This window comes from Odocoileus virginianus, chromosome 20 (genome assembly GCF_023699985.2).
Source record: "Odocoileus virginianus isolate 20LAN1187 ecotype Illinois chromosome 20, Ovbor_1.2, whole genome shotgun sequence".
NCBI lineage: Eukaryota > Metazoa > Chordata > Mammalia > Artiodactyla > Cervidae > Odocoileus > Odocoileus virginianus.
In genome coordinates this window covers 24,129,758-24,147,395 of record NC_069693.1, presented here as the reverse complement: position 1 = coordinate 24,147,395, position 17,638 = coordinate 24,129,758, and the positions used below count along the sequence as shown (strand labels likewise).

The 17,638-nt window shown below is 45.9% G+C and overlaps 1 protein-coding gene across 1 annotated transcript in view; it reads left to right on the top strand.

Annotated features, from left to right (window-relative positions):
* WWP2 (WW domain containing E3 ubiquitin protein ligase 2) overlaps window positions 1–17,638 on the top strand; it is a 142,491-nt gene that overhangs the window by 44,535 nt on the left and 80,318 nt on the right. Inside the window, exons 5-6 of the mRNA XM_020870212.2 lie at window positions 11,643–11,780; window positions 13,787–13,883. Of these exons, the coding sequence (XP_020725871.2) occupies window positions 11,643–11,780; window positions 13,787–13,883 (235 nt within the window). The remainder of the gene's footprint in view (window positions 1–11,642; window positions 11,781–13,786; window positions 13,884–17,638) is intronic.

The following is a 17,638-nucleotide window of genomic DNA, read 5'->3' as shown; positions in this document are numbered from 1 at the left end:
AGAGTTTAAAGCTACCAAAAAAAAAAAATTAGAGCAATCATGATTGATGAATCTGTCATGAACCGAAATGAGGGTGTGTGTGCCTCACCCCTCCTGCCAGTTCTTGTGGTTGCAGGTGAGCTATCCCTCCTCCTCCCATCTGAAGGGCAGACTCTCCGTCCATGCTTTGGAGCCCACCCTTTCTTGCCTTCTCAGGACTCCTTTCTGACTTTCCTGCTGCTTCTCTGACTGTTCTTCTCTGTCTTCTTTGCAAGGTCATCTTCATCTGTTTCTATGGCCTGAGTTTCCTACCATTCTATCCCCTTCTTCTGTTTTCACATTCCTGTCCTCTTTATGCATAACTACCCTGTGCAGGTGACCCATAGGTTTGAATCTCCAGCCTAGACCTTCCCTCTGAGCTCTGTACCCAGTGCCTGACTACTGTCTTGCTGTCTCTTTGTGGATACGTCAGAAGCACCTCAGATTCAATGTGTTCAAATCTGAACTTATCCCCTCTTCCTTGGACCTAGACCTCTTCTAGTGTTTCATATTTCAATGTATTGATCCTCCATTTGCCCAGTTAAGTAAGTTAGAAATCCAGGAATTGTCTTTGATCCCTCCACTCCTCTTGATGGTTTAGTCACTAAGTCATGTCTGACTCTTGCAACCCCATGGACTGTAACCCACCAGGCTTCTCTGTCCATGGGATTCTTTAGGCAAGAATACTGGAGTGCATTGACATTTCCTTCTCCAGGGGATCTTCCTGACCCAGGAATTGAACCCGGGTCTCCTGCATGGCAGGCAGATTCTTTACCAACTGAGCTACAATCCACTCCTCTTGTCCACCTTCTTTGCTGGTCTGTTTACTGGTTCTCTTGGTTTTTACCTTTGCAAGTCTGCCCACTTCTTTTTTTTTTTTTTTTTCCATTTATTTTTATTAGTTGGAGGCTAATTACTTTACATCATTACAGTAGTTTTTGTTATACATTGAAATGAATTAGCCATGGATTTACATGTATTCCCCATCCCAGTCCCCCCTCCCACCTCCCTCTCCACCCGATCCCTCTGGGTCTTCCCAGCGCACCAGGCCCTAGCACTTGTCTCATGTACCCAACCTGGGCTGGTTATCTGTTTCACCCTAGATAATATACATGTTTCAATGCTGTTCTCTTGAAACATCCCACCCTCGCCTTCTCCCAGAGTCCACAAGTCTGTTCTATACAACTGAGTCTCTTTTTCTGTTTTGTCTGCCCACTTCTAAAACCTCCACCTCTACTGGTCTGGTCCTTCCCTCTGGCCTCCTGTCTGCTCTGCCTGCATCTACTCTTACTCCCCTCCAGTCTGTTTTCCATGCTGTGGAATGATTTTTAAAATCATGAAGCTGATGTTGTCACACCTTGATTAATTAAAAACTGTTAAGTACCATGCTGCTGCTGTTAGGATAGAGAAAGACTTCACCACTAGGGCCCACAAGCCACTGCCACATCTGGTCACCACCTGGCTCTCCTGCGCCATTCAGATCACATCCCATTCCACCCACACACACTCATCTCTGTTCAGTTTCCCAGATGCATCTCCCTGCCCGTAGATGTGCCCATCCAGCCTGCTTCACACCCACCCCCCCCAAACCTGCTCGCTCTCTCCCTGAGACTTCAGATCACAGCTGAGTTGTCAGTTCTTCAGGAACCTTTTCCTGATGCTCTGACCAGGCCAAGTATCCAGCGCTCATGTCACCATAAGGTCTCCTGCATGAAATCTGTCTCACAGCTCTAGCTTTACATTTCTCTGTGAGGTTATTTAGTGACTTCTGTTTTTATCACTGACTTGATGAGGTTCCTAAAAGCAGAGACCATGTCTATTTCCATTCTTCATGATAACACAGCTTCTAGCACAGTGTCAATAGTGGATGCCCAGAAAATGCTTCTTGAATGAATGCACAAGAAAAAAACAAAAGTTCACACACTTTGTGAAACGAAGCTCTTCTCATTTCTGGAGGAGTTAATGCAACCCTCTGTCAGCCAAGACTTTAATTTAGAGATGATTATTAAGAACGGATTCCCAGCATTAGCCTACAGAAGAGACTTCCAGGCCACAGTAGGACTCTTACACCCTGTGCTCTGGGAAGAGAGCATGAGTGACGGGGGCCGCGGGAAGGTGGGGTGAAGCAGAGTCAACATTGGTACCCCAGCAAGAATTCCAGTGTTTATGACCTGCTGCTAGCTTGGTAGAAAAGGCTTTCTCTTGTTAGGCTCCAACTGAGGTTGGAAGCCAAAGAGACATCATTAACAGTAAATCCTGGAAGCCCCTTGGCTTCCTTTACTGCATAGGGAACGTGAAAGGGTGTTCTTTTTAAACCTGGGGTAGTCTCCAGCCTGTGTGTGTCTGAGTTAACAGGGAACCAGGGAAGGGAAAGGAGTCTGTTTACTCTCTGCCCTTCTGGAATTTCCTGCAGTTCCGTTTCTTCTGTGCACCAGTGTTTCACAGCTATGTGCAGAAGGAACACTGACCTGTTAATGAATGCCCTGCTTATTTTCACTTTCTTCTGATGGGCCTGTGGGATCGAGGGCAGAAGGAGGCAGGAAGAAGGAGGTTTGTTTGCTCCTCTGAACAGCTTTGTTAAGGCCGACTTAGTCACATCTTCATCAGGCTTCTTCTGAGACTCTTGGCCCTAGAGGACTTGGTCTCCCCTAAAAGTATTCTACTTTGTGTCCTGTTTGGTTTTTCTCAAATTTCCAGGTTGATCCTTCCATTTGTATTCTGAGTCAGCAAGAAAAAGGGAAGAAAATATTTTTCCTGTTATAAGATAGAAGTGTATATGTGCACATGCATTTTTAGGGGTGTGAGGGGAGGGAGGGACAGTCATTACAGAAGATGATTCTAAAGTAGAAAGTCCTTTTGTATTTGGTGGTGAGACTGTCCAAGTAGGGGTTCTGGATTTAACTGAACTGCATTATAAGGGCATAGTTTGGCAGTTCTGGTGTATGTAATTTCTTTTTTCTTCCTCTGTGGGAATGAGGAAGGTAGCTTCCATGCTTTGTTTATCTATACTTATTGGTACCATATGCAAAAAACATATTAAAAAGTCCAAGTCAGAAAAGGGAAAAAGTAACTCTTAGAAAAATATTACTCATCCTCGTTGCACGTAACAACTCTTCCCAATAGGAAATTATTAACCTGAAGCCACTTGCAAATCTGAGGCTTTGCAATTTCTCAAAATAAGAGTCAAGAGCTACTCCTTAAGCAGTTTGATTGTATATTTTTCTCCTTTTCAGTTTTCAAGATGTGTAGGTAATGTTAAATTTGTGTTAATTTTTTTTTTTTTTTTAGTTTACAATCTCTGTTCTTTATTATGCTGACGTTAAAAAAAAAAAAAACTATTCTGGAAAATGTCAAGCATCCACAAAAGTGGCAAGAGTAGTCCATGAATCCCTGCTTGCTGAGGTGGTGTGTGCTTCCATTAGGAAGTACCTAATGTCTTCTTGTCTCTTCCAGTTTGCCAGCTTTTAAAGAGATTTCCTGACACAGTACTTGAGGATTTTCCTAATTCTTTCCACCTAGCTTCTAATATCTAACCCTACTGCTGTCTTTGACCTCCAGAAAGTAGCATCACAAGGTATTGGTAACCAGAAGGTTCTTGTAGAACAGAAAAGAAGAAATAGGCCTGCTAAAGTTCACATGCACTCAAGGCCTTAGCTTTCTTGAAAGAACTGAAGTCTCTTGCCAGTGAAAATTTTTCATGATTTGTGTTCCACTTGATTGTAATTGAACCTGACTTCTCCCAGCCATACTCTAAGTGGGCACTTTTTGCAGCCCCTGCCAGTGATGTGCCCAGAGCTTTGATTCCAAGAGTCTGGTGGGCCAGTGGAGCTTGGCTGGCGTGCTAGGTGGTCAGCCACGGGGCTTTCTTAACACATGCTGGCAAGGAGGAAAGGGGTGTTTCACTTCGGCACCCCACACCCAGGAGACACTGCCATCACTTGGACTGCCTGCCCGCCATGACCTCCTCCCTGGTCTCATTTGCTTCCTCTCTCGCTCCTCCTGCAACCAGTGTGACAGCGCTGCCACAGGTACCACCTCCCTGCCTTGTTCACAACCCTCTGGTGGTTCCCAGTCTCACGCAGAGTAAACGCCAGACTCTTCACCAGGGCTCCAAGACCTTCCTTGTGAGTTCCAGTTTCCCACCGCCCTCATCTCCTGCTTCTCTCTTTCCTCATCCACTCCAGCCACAGTGGCCTCCGTGCCCTTGCTCAGACCAGTCAGGTGTGGCCCCCGTTTGGGGCTCCTGTGTCTCACTCACTCTCTGCCTGGAATATCCTTCCTCCAGAGAGAGACATGGCTCCCTTGCCTCATTCTTCTTTAAGTCTTTGCCTCACAGTCACCTTCCTGGTGAGACTTTCTCACCATCCCAGGGCCGCCTCCTGGCTGTGTCACTCCCCATCTCTTTCCCTCCTTTCATTTTTTTTTCCTACTGCATTTGCTGCAATCTAATGGATTATGTGATATACTACAAAAAAAATGGATAGTGTCTGTTTGCCTCAGCTAGGATATAAACACCCAGGGGCACAGCATTTTCTCTCTTCTGTACCTGTTGGATGTCAGAGACTGGAAGAGTGAGTGCTCGCTCGCTACACGTGTGTGAAAGGCACGACCACCGATGGAGCAGGGCCGCACGAGATGGAGGGAGGCGGGTGAGCCTCCGATGCTGAATCTGTTCCATTTCTGGAACTCGACTTATTAACACCCATGTTTTCATCAGCTTTTTGATTTTTGAGCAGTGCCTGAAAAGGCCTGGGGAAGACCTGGTGCAAGAGAAAGGCCCTTTGTGGAGTACACGGCATGGCTGGAGTGAAACCTGAGGGCCCCAGAGGCGAGGTGGCTAAGGCTGCTATTTATAGCCCAGATTCCAGTATATGTTTTCCAGCCACACTTACTTCTTTCAGCCTCCCCTGTATGCTCGAGTCTGTCACTCAATTAGCTAATGGTTTCTTTAGTCCCATTATGCATTGTAGGGCTCCCCTGGCTCAGGTGTTTTTTTTTTTTTTTTTTAAGAGAATAGTAGAGTGTTCTGTTCTCTGAGCTTTAATTTTGTAATAGCCTTGCCAATTAAAAAAAAACAAACAACCCTTTCCCAACTTTTTAACGTGCACTTTTTTCAACATACAAAAGAATTGAAAGAATAACACAATAAACACCCAAATGCCCTCCACCAAGAGCCAATACTTGTTAAGAATTTGCTGCATTTATTTCATGTCTGTGTGTGAGCCTGTGAGTGTGTGCATTTTTTTTTTCTCCCTGAACCACTTGAAGGTAAACTGCAGACATCATGACACTTCACTCCAGAAAACTTCAGTCTATTCTCCTACAAAACCGTGAGAGTAAGTGCAGATATCATCCTAATTTACTCTTGGATCTCCCAAGAATGAAACCATTCCTAAATACAGACATAGTGCCATTACTGAACCTAAGAAAATAAATGGTAATTAAAGACATCACTCAATATCCAACCTGGATGCAAATTTCTCCAATCGTCTCAAGAATGTATTTTTCAAACTAAGACTTAGTCAGACTACCAAGACATTTGGTAGTTATGTTCCTTTAAATCCAAGAGTCTTCTTCCTGCCTGTCCTACCTCCCATTTTAAATGTTTTTAATGACTTTGGCTTTTCAAGGAGCCTGGGATAGTTGCCCTATCAGTTCAGTTCAGTTCAGTTCAGTCGCCCAGTCGTGTCTGACTTTTTGCGACCCCATGAATCGCAGCACGCCAGGCCTCCCTGTCCATCACCAACTCCCGGAGTTTACTCAAACTCATGCCCATCGAGTCTGTGATGCCATCCAGCCATCTCATCCTGTGTTGTCCCCTTCTCCTCCTGCATTCAATCCCTCCCAGCATTAGGGTCTTTTCCAATGAGTCAATTCTTCGTCTCAGGTGGCCAAAGTACTGGAGTTTCAGCTTCAGCATCAGTCCTTCCAATGAACACCCAGGACTGATCTCCTTTAGGATGGACTGGTTGGATCTCCTTACAGTCGAAGGGACTCTCAAGAGTCTTCTCCAACACCACAGTTCAAAAGCATCAATTTTTCGGCGCTCAGCTTTCTTCACAGTCCAACTCTCACATCGATACATGACACTGGAAAAACCATAGCCATGACCAGACCAACCTTTGTTGGCAAAGTAGTGTCTCTGCTTTTTAATATGCTATCTAGGTTGGTCATAACTTTCCTTCCAAGGAGTAAGCACCTTTTAATTTCATGGCTGCAGTCACCATCTGCAGTGATTTTGGAGCCCAAAAAAATAAAGTCTCTCAATGTTTCCACTGTCTCCCCATCTATTTCCCATGAAGTGATGGGACCGGATGCCATGATGTTAGTTTTCTGAATGTTGAATTTAAGCTAACTTTTTCACTCTCCTCTTTCACTTTCATCAAGAGGCTTTTTAGTTCCTCTTCACTCTCTGCCATAAGGGTGGTGTCATCTGCATATCTGAGGTTATTGATATTTCTCCCGTCAACCTTGATTCCAGCTTGTGGTTCTTCCAGCCCAGCGTTTCTCATGATGTACTCTGCATATAAGTTAAATAAGCAAGGTGACAATATATAGCCTTGACATACTCCTTTTCCTATTTGGAACCAGTCTGTTGTTCCATGTCCAGTTCTAACTGTTGCCTCCTGACCTGCATACAGGTTACTCAAGAGGCAGGTCAGGTGGTCTGGTATTCCCATCCCTATACATGTCCCATATTCTGGGTTAGTCTGATTGCTGTCTTGTGGTATCACTGAATTTGTTCCTCTATCCCCTTATTTCATGTAATCTGGGAAGGAGGTTTAGTGGCCTGATTGGATTCAGGTTAAATGCTTTTGTAAGAAGACTGTATTTATTTATTTATTTGGCTGCGTTGGGTCTTCATTGCTGCCCAGGGACTTTCTCCAGTTGCCCCTCAGCATGTGGAATCTTCCTGGACCAGGGATTGAACCCATGTCCCCTGCTTTGGCAGGTGAATTCTTAACCACTGGACCACCAGGGAAGTCCTGTAAGAAGACTTTAAAAGTGCTGTTGTGTACTTCATCCTGTAATACATCAGGAAGCATGTGGGTGTTGGGTTGTCTTGCTCTTAGTGATGCTAAATTCAATTACTTGGTTATGACAGTAATGGCCAGAGGTGTTTCTGAACTGTTTGTCTTTTAGTAAATAAAACACTAGGGGGTTACGTTCTTAGTTTAAAGGGATCTTCCCTGGGGGCTCAGCATTAGAGAATCTGCCTGCAGTGCCAGAGTCCCGGGTTTGATCCCTGGGTTGGGGAGTTCCCCTGGAGAAGGGAATGGCTACCCACTCCTGAATTCTTGTCTGGAGAATTCCATGGATAGAGGAGCTGAGTGGGCTGTAGTCCATGGGGTCGCAAAGAATTGGACACGACCGAGCGACTAATACTAAAGAGAAAAACCTCCCCCATCACTGGCTCTTTGTGAAAGTCAAATGTGTCTCCAAGACTTGTAACTCTGAACCTGTGTGTATAATGACACTGCTGGACAAGGTGAGCAGGTAATTGAGTTGGCACCTTGACTTGAGCCCAATGGAGAGGAAAATGCAGTCTGTGCCCCTGACTTTGGCAGAAGACCACAGCGAGGTGGCTGTCAGTAGGTGGAAATTAGCAGCAAGAGGCCTTAGGCTCCTCTAGTTTCCGGTCAAATATTATCATCCCTCCAGGAAGGAGGGAGGATGGTGTCTGCACTCTCTTTGTAAAATGATGGCCTTTGAGATACTAAGAAGGGAATTGAGGAACCCTTCTAGAATGCTTATCCCGGCACATTTCCGACAGTGGCATGCAGAACATCTTTAGGAAGTATCATAGAAATAAGATGGAAGACCATTTGTCCTTGTAATGGGTATGTGACTGACCTTGGAAGACTTTTGTTGACTCTTTTCCCGAAGCTTGAAAAAGGCTTAGAAAGGTCAGGAGAAGAGTGAACATACAATGAATGAGTTAGATCAAGAGAAATTTGGGCTCTCCAGCCTAAAAACAGGAGCATCAGCAGAGCGATAATAGGAACTTCCCTGGCAGTCCAGTAGTTAAGACTCCGTGCTTCCAGTGCATGGAAGCATGCACTCCAGAGGGCTCGAGTTTGATCCCTGGTCAGGGAACTAAGATCCCACATACTGCATGATGTGACCAAAGAAAAAAACTTTCCTCTAAATTAAAATTTTTTAAAGGAACAACACAACAGGGACATAATAAAAATGACAGCTTACCAGGAACCTACTCGATGCTATTTAATTCTTAACATATATTCTCTGGAAAGTGTGTTCTTACTCCTCCTGTTTTGCAGGTAGAGAGACCAATGCTCAAGGTAAGTAATCCAGTCTGCCCATCTGGTACTGTGTTTGAATCCAGTCTGCCTAACTGGTACTTGTCTTAGACTTCAAGCTCTATTGCCTGCTAGGGACTTATGCCCTAGATCTCAGCATGAAGAATACGGAGATGCTTCTTGATGGAAAAAAACAAGTAAACATTTATTATCTCATAGTTTCAGTGGGTCAGGTTTTGGGAACAGCTTAGCTGGGCAGTCTGGCCTGGGCTCTTCCGTGAAGTTGTACTCAATACACTGGGTGGGCTGCAGTTATCTGAAAGCTAGACCGAGTCTGAAGGGTCCATTTCCAAGGCGGCTCGTTTGCATGGCTGGCAGATGATGCTGCTGGTTCAAATGCCTCGGCTCTTTCCCCTCTCTTGGACTTTGTTTTTTAACTGGAGGATAATTGCTTTACAACATTGTGTTGGTTTCTGCCATACATCAGCACCATCCAGCCGTAGATATATATATGTCCCCTGCCTCTTGCTCCCTCCCACCTCATCCCATCCACCCCGCCTCAGGTTGTCATAGAGAACCTGATTTGAGCTCCTTGTGTCATATAGCACATTTTCAGTGGCTATCTGTTTTACATAAGGTAATTTATAGTTTTCCATGCTACTCTCTAAGTTCGTTGCACCTTCTCCTTCCCTGACTGTGTCCACAAGTCTCTCTATGTGTTGTTTATGTCTGCATCTCCATTATGAAACTAAAAGTGTTAGTCACGCAATTATGTCCGATTCTTTGCAACCCCATGGACTGTAGCCCACCAGACTTCTCTGTTCTTGGTATTCTCCAGGCGACAGTACTGGAGTGGGTAGCCATTCGCTTCTCCAGGGGAGCTTCCCGACCCAGGTCCTGTATAGCAGGCAGATTCTTTACCGGCTGAGCGATTTGCTGCCCTGTGAACAGGCTTATCAGTACCATCTTTCTAGATTCTGTATATACATGTGTTAATATATTTGTTTTTCTCTTTCTGACTTACTGCACTCTGTGTAATAGTCTCTAGGTTCGTTCACCTCATTAGGACTGACTCAAATGTGTTCTTTTCATGGCTGAGTAATATTCCATTGTATATGTGCTCCACAACTTCTTTATCCATTCGTCGATAGATACCTAGGTTGCTTCTATATGCTAGCTATTGTAGATAGTGCTGGAACAGACATTGGAGCACATGCATCTCTTTCAATTATAGTTTTCTCAGGGTATATGCCCAGTAAGTGGAATTGTTGGGTCATATGGTTCTATTCCTAGTTTTTTTAGAAGGAATCTCCACTCTTCTCTTGGACTTTTGAAGGAACTAGTTTTCAGGTTACAAGTGTTCTTTTATAGAAATTTTAAAAAGTTTATTTTTGGTGTGTGGGCTCTTCATTGTGGTGTGCGGGCTTTCTCTGGTTTCAGCAAGCAGGAGCTACTGTTCATTGCATTGCAGGGGCTTCTCACTGCGGTGGCGTCTCTTGCTGTGGAGCAGAGGCTTTAGGTCCTCTGACTTCGGTAGTTGTGGCACACAGGCTTACTCGCTCTGCAGCATGTGGAATCTTCCCTTAGCAGGGGTCACCTGCATCGGCAGGCTGATTCTTACCCACTGTGCCACCAGGGAGGTCCTATAGAAATATTAAAAAATATCTGTATTTATTTGGCGGCACATGGTCTTAGTTGCAACATGGGGATTTAGTTCCCTGGCCAGAGATCAAACGCTGACCCCCTGTTTTGGGAGCATGGAGTCTTAGCCACTGGACCTCAGGGAAGTCTCTCTTGGACTTTTGAAGGAACTGGTCTTCAGGCTGCAGGTGTTCTTTTCCGGAAGTATTTGGAGCTCACCACACCCCTTAGTGAAGCTGACTGAGAACAGAGGCAGAAGGACTCAGAGTGCATCACGGGGAAGAAAGTTAAGGGAGGGGAGATGCCTTGAGAGCTTGGAAACCTGAAGGGTAACTAATTTCTACCTTAAATCCTCGAATTGATTGAGACTTTTTTGGGGGTCTGAGTTCTTAAAGGACTGTATCTGTTTCTTAGAGAGATGCAGGGCAGACTTTTTTTGGTGGGGGGCAGTTGTCTCTAGGAAATGCTCATGGAGATAGTTATTTATACATACCCTGCCTTGTTCTAGAAAACCAGCTTATAATAATACAGTAGCAACTAAGAGATAAAATGAAGTGGTGGTTTGATGGGTAGTGTGGGCAAGGAGGGAGGTTGGAATATGTGGCATTTTCCTGGTCTGGCTTTGTAAGATGTGGGGAGGCGTGGAAGGACTGCATACTCTTTGGAAGTTCTCATAAACACCGCCCTTTCTTGGTAATTATTGCACAGCCCTGAGCTGGAGGCTGTGGGTCCCGAGCAGTAACTGGATGGAGGCCATTCTGTGTGGCTGGTCTCAGTGGTGGGGTCGGGTGTGCGTGTGCAGGAGTTTCCAGCTCCCCTGGGGTTTGGTGCCCGTGCCTTGTGTCGGCTCGTTCTGCTGCTTCTTTGCCCTTAGGGCTGAACTTGCCTAGTGTTCTGGGGGCTGGGTGACCCTGGGCTGCCCTGTCACCTCAGCTCGTGGAGTCAGGTGTCCGTTAGTCTCTCTTTATGGAACTCAGCCAGGACCCTGTAACTACAGGACTAACTTGCCCGTACTGAACTTCTGTTGTAAACTTTTTTTAACCCCTTATTTCAAAGCAAAACATTTCCAGGATTGAAAATTAAAAAACAACTTTTTTAGGGCTTCCCTGGTGGTCCAGTGGTTGAGACTCTGTGCTTCCAATGCAGGGTGGTGGTGGGGGTGCAGGTTCAATCCCTGGTCAGGGAACTAGATCCCGAATGCCTTGAGGCATGGTCAAAAAAAAAAAAAAAATTAATGGAAAAACCCAACTTTTTAGCCCAAATAATAAGTCTCTACAATTGTTTATGTAGAGATGACTCCTGATGACTTTTCCTTAGTGCCCTTGACCTGTTTTGACTCTTTTCGCTCCCACTCTATACTGGTCGGGGGATGTTGCTTGGAACTGCTTTCTTCCTCTGCATACCATCAGTATCTCTTACTCTTTTCTTTCAGTCCTGCAGATATAAGCAAACATATAAGTAATATAGAAATTACCTAGCAAACCTAACGCTCTAAAATGTTAAGAAGAAAAAACAAGCACATCCTTTCCCACCAGCCTGATACAACAGTTAGGCATATTCCTCTGCGTTCCTTTTTCCGTGCCACAAGACACGTTTGAAGATGCAGTGAAAAACGTTGCCAGGGAAGCCAGAGTTGGTGAAGTGGGAGCTCATAACTTACAGAATCTTAATCTTGGTGTGCGTTTGCGTTTGTCCATCCACATTGCTTTTTGTGTCCAACAGTGGAGAACACACAGCTGACCCTGAACCTGCAGACAGAGAACAAAGGCGGTGTTGTCTCGGGTGGTGAGCTGACAATTTTCCTGGACGGGCCGACTGTTGATCTGGGAAGCGTGCCTAATGGCAGTGCCGTGACGGATGGTGAGTGCCGCCCTGCTCCCCAAGGCCTGTGCCGGGACAGGGCAGGGTGGGGCGGGGCGGGGCAGAGCTGTGGAGGTGCCCAGAGCTTGGTTCTCTACCAGATATCTGGGTTCAGGTACTGCTCAGCCAGCCCAGACTCTTCTGAGCATCGTGGATTCCAATCATGACGTGATTTTTCAAGGACTGCTTTCTGATAAAGGACCAAAATAAATGTCAAGTCTTTGTGAGTATGTTGTTGTTTTAGTTTGAGAACAGAGAGAGACATCCTTTCATCCTATATGGACTTTGGAAAATAAAACATCTTTATTAAATGTTACTTGGGCCTGTTTTTCTTCTTCCCAATGCACTTAAACTCCCTGGGGAACTTGAGAATGTCTTTTATGGGATGGTCTTGGTTGGGAGAGGGGAACCGTGTGTCTCAGAGATTCACACCAGCAACATACAGGCAAGAAGCAGGGAAATCGGAGAGTGGTTCCTGCCTCGTCCTGAATGTGGGCGGTTTGTTTCTTTTCATCTAGGCTGAAATTAGTCACCTTTGGATCTAGCAGGAAATTATTTCATGACATCTGAGGTCTGAAATGGGTTGGCTCTCTGCATAATTTTTTCTCATTAAATATGATGTAACTATGGTGCTTTCCAGGCCCCAACCAGGCTTTCCGTAGCTGCAGGGGGTGAGATTCGAGTTCTGTTTCAAGGGCATTTGGGCGGAGTTTCAGTGACTGGATGGGCCTTGACCGCTGCAAATCCTCCCTCAGCTGGGCTCCTTGGTGCTTGGGGCACTTTCTGTGCATCTAGAGAACATGCATCATTCACTCATTCAGCATATATGTCCATAATTGAGCACTGGGTGTGTACTAGCTCCTGGACCAGGTCCTGGTCAGATGGCAGGGGCAAAATTCACATGGTCTCTGCTCCCTAGAGCTTATAATCTACTCGGTGGGGGCAGGGGATGTTAGACACCAAATGAGTAAATGCACAAATAATTATATAATCATAACTGACCTGAACTATGAAGGAAGAGTGCTGGGTGGTGTGAGGTTCCTCCACTTTAGGGGGAATCTCATCTAAACTAGGGACCCAGAGAAGGTTTTCTTTGAGGATGCTGAGACCCGCTGGAACATGAATTTAGACAGGCCAAGGTGGGGATGTGAGGTGTTGGGGTGGCTGAGTAAGAGGTAGAGGGGTCTCAGGCACAAAGGCTCTCAGATGGAAGTGAATGTGGCCTTTCTAGGCATAGGGATGGCCAGTTGGATAGTGAGGAGTGGGAAAAGTAGAGTGGTGGGAGATGAAGCCAGTTGGATCACATAGCCTCTAAGACCTTGATAAGGATTTGGAACCTCAGCGTAAGAAGCAGAAAGCTGTTGAAGGGTTTTTAATCAGGAGAGTGTCATGATTTGGTTTAGATTGGGTCTGATCAGACTTTATTAGGTTTTTTTATTTTATTTTAAAAATATTTATTTATTTTTTTGTCTGCATCAGGTCTTCATTGTGGCCCACGGGCTCTCTAGTTGTGGGCTTACTTGTCCTGCGGCATGTAGGATCTTAGTTCCCTGACCAGGGCTGGAACCTATGTCCCCTGCATTGGAAGGTGGATTCTTAACCCCTGAACTGCCAGGGATGTTCCTGATGTAGCTTTTCAAAAGCTCACTGATTGTGATGTGGAGAGATGCCCCAATTCCTTGCCCCCACTTTGCATGGCCAGCATCTGGCCTTTGTCTCACATGGTGTGGTTTCATTTAATGTATAAGGCAACATGCCTGTAAGTGCCTGAGACGTTCTTGAAGGTCTCGAGGAAGAGGAGGTGTTTCCGGGTTTGAGCCCCTCTGTTCCTCGGCCCCAGTCAGATCTCACCTGGCCCTCCCTGTCCTTGTTGGGCTGGCAGCTGCAGCTGAGCGGACACTCGCTCAGGGGTGGAAACACGCAGTTAGCGGTGTTGCTGTACCCACATCTCGAACAGAGGTGTGAGCTTCTCAATGTTTATTTCTTATGATGGATCCCTTTTCCAGGTTCACAGCCACCTTCAAGAGAATCCAGCGGGACAGCCGTTGCTCCAGAGAACCGCCACCAGCCCCCGAGCACAAACTGCTTTGGTGGGAGATCCCGGTAAGACATCCTCCTCCTGCCCTGTGAAGGAGGGGGAGCCAGGATTGCTTAGAGCTCCTGAAAACATGTGGGAAAGTGACAAGGAACAGTTTATGTTATAAACTGTCAGAAATTTCCAGAGAAGTTGTAACTGACTTGCAAGACTTATAAGTATGTTAATATGGCCCAGAGGGGAATACACAGCTCAGGATTCTCAGAAGGGTCAGTGGTTCCTTGACAAAGATGGGGATGGACCAAGTTGTTTATTTGGCCAAAAGGAACTACTGAGCAGAGCTTAACTGCTTTTTGATGATCAGGTACCATGGCCACAGTTATCCTTCCAGGAAATACAAAGGAGCACTTAGAGCAGTGGTTCTTTTTTTTTTTCCTTTTTATTTAGGCTTGCTGTGCAAAGGTTTTCTCTAGTTAATGGTGATCTGGGGCTGCTCTCTAGTTGTGGTGCGAAGGCGCCTCATTGCAGTGGTTTCTCTTGTTGCAGAGCGTGGGCCTTAGGGCACACAGGCTTCAGTAGTTGTGGTGCACGGGCCTAGCTGCCCCAAGGCCTGTGGGATCCTCCTGGACCAGGGATCAAACCCCTGCGACCTGCATTAGCAGGAAGATTTCTAACCAGCAGACCACCAGGGAGGTCCCAGAGCAGTGTATGTGTATGTGGCATTTTCTGTCTGTACATTTTTGTTTGTGGGGATGATCCATGATTCCCTTTGGAGTGCTGATTCAGACCTTCTGCACTCAGAGTCTGAGCTGTATTATACTTGTTGTATACATGTCACAAATAATGTTATTATTAGACTTTATTTACTGACATCCCCATCTTATAGCAGTGTTAATGGTGCATATTCATCTCCATGGCCACTAAATTCCCAGGCAGGGGATTAGTTTTAAGTATATTAGATGGGGAGGAGTTTTTATTATATATTGCTTATTGTTTCATTGTTTGTTACACTGTACAAAATTCCTAGATGTTTTAAAGAAATTTTAAGGAAAAGAATCATATGGAATGTAGTTTGTAAACCAGAGAGCAGGTGAATAACTGGCAAAATCTTCCCAAACAAGTCCTGGGGCATGGGGGAATAGTGCTTTAAGAAACAGAGTATATAGCGAGCTGGGGCTGCTATATACCCACAGCATCTGGGAAGACTGCTCTGAGGACAGCGATCAGCCTGTCTGGATTTTGTGGTTTTGAGGGTTTGTGAGGTCTCAATGGCCGGCAGGCATCAGGAATAAGAGAGGGTTAGACGTTTGGATCTTCTGTCTATAGCATCATTAGTAGCAGAGGTACTGTTTCCCTGTTGTCTTTTCTCCAAGCTTCTGCAGAGCTCTGGCCTCATATCCTGAAGATGGGTCACCTAGTATATCATGGAGAAGAGAGACTTTAAGTTAGGAAAAGTGGCTGAGCCTCACAGGGTTGTTGTTGTTCAGTTGCTCAGTTGTGTCTGACTCTTTGTGACCCCATGGACTGCAGCACACCAGGCTTCCCTGTCCTTCACTATCTCCCAGACTGTGCTCAAACTCATGTCCATTGAGTTGGTGATGCCATCCAACCATCTGATCCTCGGTCGTCCCCTTCTCCTCCTGCCTTCAATCTTTCCCAGCATCAGGGTCTTTTCCAATGAGTCAGTTCTTTGCATCAGGTGGCCAAAGTATTGGTGCTTCAGCTTCAGCATCAGTCCTTCCAATGAATATTCAGGACTGATTTCCTTTACGATTGACTGGTTTGATGTTCTTGCTGCCCAAGAGACTCTCAAGAATCTTCTCCAGCACCACAATTTGAAAGCATCAATTCTTCAGCATTCAGCCTTCTTTATGGTCCAACTCTCACGTCCGTACATGACTACTGTAGTCTCACAGGTTAAGGAACAACAATGCAATCGGCAAATCTTGTATCAACAGAGGCACCATTGGCACCCAGAGCTAGAAAAACGGAATCTCTTCAGTGGCGAGTAGCTGGTGGAGAGGAACACTTCAGGTGTCCACTGTGAGAACGCTGCCTCTGAGCCCTGGTGCTCGGCACTGCCATCTTGGTCTTTGAGCTGACTTGGAAAATTTGTGTCAAGCACAGCTGATGTCACTCAATTTGGGGCTGGAAGGCAGCGTTCAGCTCTTAACAGTTTCGGACTTAAGTTCTTGAGCTATTTGTTGCTCTCTTCAGTTCTCTGATGGGTAGACCTTGAAATTCACATATCTGGTTAGCCCCCCTTTGTGCTCTTGTTTGTGTTGAGGGTTGTTGATGGTTAGAGCAGTAGCCAGACTTCAGTAGAAAATCGGTCACAATTTTGCCCACAACACACAGTGGACATGTAGTGCTGGTTAACTGTCAGCGGACAGAGTGCTTGTAGGCGATTGAAGCCGTGTGGGAGCCTCCTCCATCTGCCTGGCTACTGCTGCATTTTCCATGTGTGGTCTGTGAATTTTCACAGGCCTCTGCCATCCAGGTATTCATTGTGTGTGGGTGTGGAATCCGCTGCCATTTGGTGGCAGACACTTGGGCATGTATGGCCTTTGTGAAGTCACCGTGTACACAGGGGGTGGCAGAGTGGTATACTGGATGAGTGCGAGGCTCTGGCAGCAGCTGTAGACTGAATCCTGGCCTGTCACTGACTTGCTATACATTATTGGGCAAGTCATCAAACTTCTCAGCCTCAGTCTTTTCAGGTGTAAAATGGGGGTTATTGCCTGCCTCACGGGATCACTGCAGGAATTAACTGGGATGAGTTAGGTGGCTCAGATGGTAAAGAACCTGCCTGTGACGCAGGAGACCCATGTTCAATCTCTGGGTTGGGAAGATCCCCTGGAGAAGGGAATGTCTACTCACTTCAGCATTCTTGCTGGAGAATCCCATGGACAGAGGAGCCTGGTGAGTTACAGTCCATGGGGTCGGAAAGAGCCAGACTCAACTGAGTGACTAACACACAATACCATCTGAGGGCCTTGCACACAGGCATCACACAGTAAAGGTGGCCAGGAGTTGCATCTGGAGACTGTCTTTCACGCCCCACTTCCCCACCTCCAAACCTGGGACGTAACACATAATGAGGCATTCCTGTCCAGGAGTCTGTAGTTAGGAGGGTGATGAATCAAACCTTCAGGACTCAGGGACAATCCTCCGCTGTCCTTGGTTTCCTGTGGCAGAGAGAATGACGGGCTTCGGCCCACCGCCTCCCAGACTAAATATTTAGCTTTCGCCGTCTGAAAGGGTAGGTTTTTCTTGGATTTGGGTGCTATTCTCCATGATCAAAGGTGCTCTGATGTGCCTGTGAAGGTGAAGATTGCAGTGTGAAAGCAGCCTTTTCCTCTCCTGCCCCTGCTTTATAAAGCTATAGAATTGGAACCATGTAAGAGCTGTATCTTAAGGATTCATCTCCCCAAGTTCATCCAGCAACATTCCCAAGTGCTTGCAGAACAGGACCTCATAGCTCTGTCTCCTAGTCGGATCTTTCCGACTCGTTATGGGTCATCAGGTGGAACATCTCTAGTTGTTTTGCCATTTGGGCTGCCACATGGAAGCCAGCATGGTATCACCACCCATGGCATAAAGTTATTAGCAGACCAACCACATTAGTATCCACTCAGTGGGTCTGGTTGAGTAAAGAAAGAGTTAATATCACACACTGTTGTATAGTCTTGCAATGAAATGCTGTCTGGTAGCAAAAAAATGGGGAATAGATAGTTAATATCAGTGTGTTGGAATCTCAGAAACATAATGTTGAACAAGAGCTGCAGATGACAGAAAAAATATACAGTATGATGTCATTTAT